The sequence below is a fragment of the Nicotiana tabacum genome, chromosome 23 (genome assembly GCF_000715075.1).
Source record: "Nicotiana tabacum cultivar K326 chromosome 23, ASM71507v2, whole genome shotgun sequence".
NCBI lineage: Eukaryota > Viridiplantae > Streptophyta > Magnoliopsida > Solanales > Solanaceae > Nicotiana > Nicotiana tabacum.
Genome location: NC_134102.1, coordinates 121,165,956 through 121,173,177, shown reverse-complemented (window position 1 = coordinate 121,173,177; position 7,222 = coordinate 121,165,956). Strand labels below are relative to the sequence as shown.

Below are 7,222 nucleotides of genomic sequence, written 5' to 3'. Positions count from 1 at the left end.
AAAATTCCTAATTGATATGGAAAAATTATTGTACTAAATTGGGCCTAGGGGTACAAGTAATCTGGACATTTACTTCACAAAGAAAAAGAAACTCATATTATAAGAAGCGTAAAATACTGTAAACATTTAAATCTTATTCTTTAAAAACTAGCGTTGGATGATAATTCAATTTCAAATTAGCTGTTATGTTCTATTCTAGAAGTGCAATTATTGTCCGATTTTCACCAAATGTTTTCTTTATATCAGACCCCATGTTTCCGCAGAATTGTTTTATAAGTCTGGTTGGAGAATATATGTATAATGGGGAAAAATTATAAGATTTTGAGAACTTCTAGTATTAAAACTTCTAATTTTGACTTAAAAGGCAAATTGCTTTCTGTTGTAATGAAATTGATCCAGATCGACGCCTATAAATAATTCATCTAACTGACTGAGCTATTTATTTTTTAGGATTTAATTTTTATACTACTACATTAGTGACATGTTGTGCGCTTTATTTTTCTAGTTACTAGCTCCACTTATTTTAAACAGTAATTCTCTTTTATATATTTTTTACATTGTTGATGTATAAAATTTAAATTCTATTTTAAATACCAACACCGAGGATGTCAAAGACTCACAAGTTCCTCTTTCATAAATATAAATACATTTTCGTATACATAAAAATAAAACATAAAAAGTTCAAAGTTTAATTTGCCTCAAACATTGCGGCCAACTGCACGTTTTAGCATTTTCTGGCAAGTAAAGAATGTCTCCCCTTTTTTCTTTCCATCTTAGGGTTTTCTTTTAATTTAAATTTAAGTGACAGAAATTGGAGTCAAAGTCATAGACCAAACACAATTTGGTCTGCATGGTTAAATGTGCCAATCTTCATTCATATCAGACGGTTGTTCTGTGACCAAGTAAAAGCTTTACGGAGTATTATTTCCGCAACTATATTCTATGTATTAAAAACAAATTCTCTACGCACACAATAAATAAAAAAAAGGATAGGCACTACAATTCAAAATAGGTCAACTTTTTTTAACAAAGGTGTTATGGTTTTTAGGGGTATACATGGGTCGGGTTGGTTCGGATTTCTAATTATCAAACTAAACCAATTGTATTAGGTTATTAAATCTTAAATAACAAACCAATAAAAGTCGGGTTTTTTAATCTCGATTTTTCACGAATTTTTCGGGTTTTTTCAGTTTTCTTTCATAAAGTCTTCATAGCACAAAACGTAAAATTTGTGCTCCAAATATTTTTTTTAATCCTAGTAAGACTGAACTATATAAGGTGTTTTTCAATAAAATAACATAAACATGAGATGAGTCATGACATTGTACTAAAATATTCAACAATAAAGATACTAAAATCGCATAAAATAAATATTATTAATAAGCCATAATGAAAATAAACATAATCTAAAATTATGACTAATAAGTACTATTTACATGACTAACGACTAAAAAAAAAATTAAGTTATACATTTTATCTAAATCATGAAAAAACTAAAAAAAATATATCCAACACTATTTTCATTCATAGTGCAATTGAATTGAATATTTTTATTAGTATTAGTATTGATTTGATTTTGGTTTAGGATTTATTTGAGTTACTAACATTTATGGACCATAAAACTTATTGGAGCATCCAAAAATTATAAGTTCAAGTTTGAAATAATACGTTAAAAGATAAAACTATTAAAAAATTTAAGAAATATTTATAAACTACACTACCATAAATATTTTTATGTATTAAATATATTTAAAACTTCTATACATATAATGTCGGGTTGGTTTATTTTCGGTTTGACTTTTTTTAAGTTAAAACCAAACCAAATATGCTCGGGTTTATTTTTTCCAACACCAAACCAAATCATAGTCGAGGTTTTTTTCTCGGTTTGACTCAGATTATCGGGTTGGTGCGATTTTTCGATTTCATTTTTCCTAATCGTTTTTAATGCTCTCTACTTGCTCGAAGAGAAAACTGTTGAGGTTTTGTTTTTAAGATAAAATATTCTTAAAATGAGGGTGAATGGGAAATGGAGAAAAAATGAAATTTTGAGTAAAATTTTAAGTTTTCCCCTCTTGACAATGAGACATTGTCCCATATTGGAAGAGGAAGACATTTTTGGTGGGTATATATATAATTGCTCTTCTTGTAGCTCTTAAAGAGTTAAGAAGAAAGCAAGCCTCGCGCCGTCGTCGTCGTCGTCGCTCGGCTTTGGCTTCGGATTCGGATTTTTTGGACCAAATTTATTTGTTAATAGTAAATATTAACGTAAGATTATCCGCATTTATAACGGATATTTTCCAATCCGTGTATTGACCATTTGGCAGCCGCCTAATGCTCTTCCCACCATGAATGTGCTTGCTCCACAAACATGAATGTGCTTGCTCCACAAACATGTAATGCTTGCTCCACCATGGAGGGTGGACGTTTGGTCTTCTTCAACATTTTGCTGCTATATATATGTGCAGCAGATGTTGAAGAAAGACACTCAACACACAACACACAATTCGCTCAACAAATTGGCTATACAGTGCACTCCTTCCTCTCAGCATTTCCATACGATTTTCTGAGTTTATACTCCTTCGTTCTGCATTGTTTTTAACTTCAAACAAAGCAACTGTAAGTGTGATTTGCTACCGAACTTTGTGTTCGCTGAAACATTGGGGTTTGAAGTACCGCTACACCAGTGTGTTATTCGTTCTATCCTGGGAGGAAATAATCCATTACCTTGGGTACTAGGAGGGGATTAAATTCCTTAAGGAAACACTGTGAATTCAGTGGGCTCGAATTTATTATTGTTTCATTACGATAACTTTTATTTTTCAGAATTATTATTTACAAATACAACAATATTGGCGGGAATAACAAAAACACAATGATGTCTAAATGAGATGTATAGATGATATAATATGTAATGTAGTTATGATTATATAACAAAAAGATTCCCTCTCTTTTTAATTAAGAAATGAAGCAGGTCAAATTTTAGAAATAGAGAAAACATGGTACAGTTTCTATTCTTAATCAACAATTCAATATAGAAAATGATAGTAACAACTTGTCTAAAGGAATAGTACCACCATGCATCGCTATAGTACCTCCATCGTTTTAACATTGTTTTGTAAATGTCAATAAATATCGGAGTTTGAGTAAATTTTTACCTTTACATATGCGTCTTTAGACTCTGGAGGTCTATAACAATACAACAATAACAACTCAGTATAATCTCACTAGTGGTGTCTGAGGAGGGTAGTGTGTACGCAGACTTTACCCCTACTCTGAGGTAGAGAGACTGTTTCCGATAGACCTTCGGTTCCCTTCCTCCAAGAAATCCCCCACTTTGCTCTTGAGGTGACTCAAACTCACAACTTCTTGGTTTGAAGTGGAAGGTGTTAACCACTAGATCAACCCGACTCTGGAGGTCTAGTTGATATTAATTTGTTGATTATATAGAGGGCTCTTTGGTTTATTTTAAGTTAAGATTCATCTGTTTCCCAAAACTTGCAGATTTGGCAGCTTACGTCAAAGTCGAAAGCAGATACGAAATATTGTTATTTATGTTTAGTGCTCATCCTGTAAACGACAAAATATAAATAGTAGCAATTTTATATTTTAACATTCGGATCAATCAATAGAAATAAAAATTGAACATTCATCAGCTCTCTGTCACGACTCGTCGGCTCGATAATGCGTATACATGTTCCTAGAAGGACAAAAAGTATCTTTGATTCGAAAAATGGAAAATAAAATATCCATATATTGTTCCAAAAAGAAAAGTTTCATGTTCTTACAAAAATTGTTTTTCAATTCATTTTATCCGAGTCTCAAGTGTCTTGGTTTTACATGTTCACGCCCAGGTTAATATAACATGCAAAGTATTAAGAATGTACAAGATTTTGGATAAGTTTACTCAGTTTGTTCTACAGTATATCTTCCGATTAGTGCATAGCATGATCTTTTTATAACTCTTATCCCAACATTATGGACCATAATTCCCGATAATAATTACCTTAGCCTAAAATATTCAGAACCTAACCAATAAGCATACAATTGCTTTCTGACAGGAGAATTTAGAACCCTAGCCATCGTTGATGTTGACATAGAATTAAACAGTTAAAGACAAATTCTGATAGAGATTTGAAAATTTATAAGAAAAATCAAATGTGGGACAACCAGCAAGGGTTGCCGAGTTGGTTGAGCAGGAGAAGACCTTGAGATCGTTTTTTCTTACCAGCAGTTTTTTCGGTCAGAGTTCGTTGCACCGAACTTGTCTAGTGCAATTTACTTCTCCTCTCTTATTTGCGAAAGATAGCGGGAGCGGAATTTACCCAGAGCACATCCAAAAGATAGCAACTGATTCCCTAGTAATAAAATAAATTATAATGTGGGACACATAGACAAAAAGAGACAAATTAGGCAAAAGTATACTACTAGTAGTACTTAAATAGCAACCTTATATAAAAGCAACTAGCAAGTGGACATTCCTGTGTTTTATCTAAGAAAATAATGCCCAATAAAGAATGCATTTGTCTAAAATCAATTAACTATGGAGGGTCCAAGAAGATATTGCATTTTTTCTTGTCCAATATTTTGGCTTTCTTGACATGGAATGAAGTGGAGAATATTACAAAGCAAGTTTTTATTACTTGGAACTTATAAGTGTAACTTCCTATTTACTTTCAATGGTGTACAAAAAAGTAAAATTTTACCTACTTTTCGTGTTTCACTTTTCTTGTGCAAGACAAATATCTTACTTAATCTGCTGATAAATCAAACGAGTGTGACGACAAAATACTAAATAATTCTTGCAATTTGTCCAAGATTTGACGGAGAACTCCTAAATAAAACATATACTCTCCCCGTTTCAATTTATGTGAATATATTTTCTTTTTAGTGTATGCCAAAAAGAATGACATATTTCCTTATTTAGAAATAATTTACCTTTATGTAAAGATTTATAATCACACAAAATATGTGTGCTTCATTTTATACCATAAATTCAAAAGTATTTTATATTTTTTTTAATTTCATACTCAATCAAATAGGTTCACATAAATTAAAACAGAAAAAAAAATATACTAAAAAAAGGATAATCCGCTCGCTGTAAAAGGCATTTTGCATTCGCACCTAATTTGGAGAAGGTCAGCAATCAAGGGTCTGGGGGTAAGTCTTGGTCCACATGTCTACTGCAACAGCTAACTGCGGCAAAAAGCGGCTCAGTAACAGAAAACGACAATTCAATTAATCAACTTAGACGTCAATAACCTATAATTTTATCCAGTGTTCAAAATTTCCAATTTCCAATTACACCACGTGATTGAAAGCTTCTCTCCTCTAAAAAAAGGTTAGAATTTTTCTCCGTTTAGAAGGTTCAAGGAAGCTCAAAATCCCATCAGCAAAATCTAACAATATTTTCAACAAACAATACTTTAATCATTACAATCATGTTCATCTTCCACCCGTGCATGTACCATTTCTCATATAAATATACCTCCATTCCTTTCCTCAATAAATCTCACAAGTCACAACTTCCTCTGTTTTCTCTGTAATTCACTCTCAACAAAAGAAAATAAATTCATTACCAAATTAAAGATTTTTTCATGATGTATGGGAATTGTGAATTAGAAAGTCATTTTGCAATTCTTGAATCAATTAGGCTTCACTTACTTGAAGACTGGGAAGCTCCATTAACAAGCTCCGACAATTCAACAACCTCAGATTTGAGCAGAAGCAATAGCATTGAGTCCAACATGTTTCCTAATTGCTTGTCCCATGAATTTGATGCAGCAGATACGTTTCTTTATGATATCCTTAATGAAGGCGTTGGCTATGGATTTCAGCCACCTTCTGATTTTACAATCCCCAATGTCAAATTGGAACCTGAAATTTCAATTCAGTCACCTGAAATATGGAATTTACCGGAATTTGTGGCGCCGCCGGAGACGGCGGCGGAGGTGAAAATGGAATCACCTGCGGTGACAACACCGCCACCGCCAAAGGGAAAGCATTATAGGGGAGTGAGAGTGAGGCCGTGGGGGAAGTTTGCAGCGGAAATTAGGGATCCGGCGAAGAATGGAGCAAGGGTGTGGCTGGGCACGTATGAGACGGCGGAGGACGCAGCGTTGGCTTATGATAAGGCGGCGTTTCGCATGCGGGGGTCACGTGCATTGCTTAATTTCCCATTGAGGGTTAATTCTGGTGAACCTGAACCCATTAGAGTTGCTTCGAAGAGGTCATCAATGTCGCCGGAGTATTCTTCTTCGTCGTCGACGTCATCGGCCTCGCCGCCGAAGAGGAGGAAGAAGGTATCTCAAGGGACGGAGCTAGTGGTGTTATAGGTCCCAACTGGGTTCTGTGTAGTGATTAAGAAAAATAGAATTAGTCGAGGGAATTTGTTTTTTACGTTGGTGAAGTAATGAATTTCTTATTTCTTTAATTTTTTGACTGTGGTTTAAATTGAATGAATCATCCATGGGCATTAACGATCGTATTACAACAACAACAACAACTTACCCCTACCCTAGGATAGAGTTGCTGTTTCCGATAGACTCTCGGCTTCCTCCCTCCAAGAACTGTTCACCTTGCTCTTGGGGTGACTCGAACTCACAACCTCTTGGTTGGAAGTGAAGGGTGCTCACCACTAAAGCAACTCACTCTTATAAAACTTACTCCAAAAAGCAATATTGTGATATTGAGAAAAGAAAAATAGTCAAACTTACGCATTGCGACTAGTCTTTTTTTATTATTTAATAAACTGATAATTTAATTTAAATGGGTGAAAATCATTTTGATCTCCAACTTTACCTTAATAATCAAACTCCTCCTCCAACATTAAAAATAGACTCTCACTCCTCCTATCATATGCATTGTCTATTTTACTCTTGATAATTTCTATTTCTCCTCTATGCATATAACTTCTTTATTATATTATATAAGATATATTTTATCTTTAGCTAAGTATTTTATCAATTTAAATATCTTGTTATAAAATTTTATAATTAAAGCTCAATAGTAGTTAGGCCGACTATGTTGTATGAGGTAGAGTGTTGGCCAGTCAAAACTTCTCATGTCCAGTAGATGAAAATAGTTGAAATGAGGATGTTGAGATGGATGTGTGAGCATACTAGGTTGGATAGAATTAGAGGAGTGGCCCCTGTGGAGACAAAGATGCGTGAAATGAGGTTGAGATGGTTCGCACATGTTAAGAAGAGAAGCACAGATGCCCTAG

General features: G+C 33.7%; 1 protein-coding gene across 1 annotated transcript; it reads left to right on the top strand.

Annotated features, from left to right (window-relative positions):
* Positions 1-5,489: 5,489 nt before the first annotated feature.
* Positions 5,490-6,430, top strand: LOC107767937 (ethylene-responsive transcription factor 1A-like). Its single transcript, XM_016587043.2, has one exon. The coding sequence runs from the start codon at positions 5,595-5,597 to the stop codon at positions 6,330-6,332; it is 738 nt and encodes a 245-aa protein (XP_016442529.1). The 5' UTR covers positions 5,490-5,594; the 3' UTR covers positions 6,333-6,430.
* The last annotated feature ends 792 nt before the right edge of the window (positions 6,431-7,222 follow it).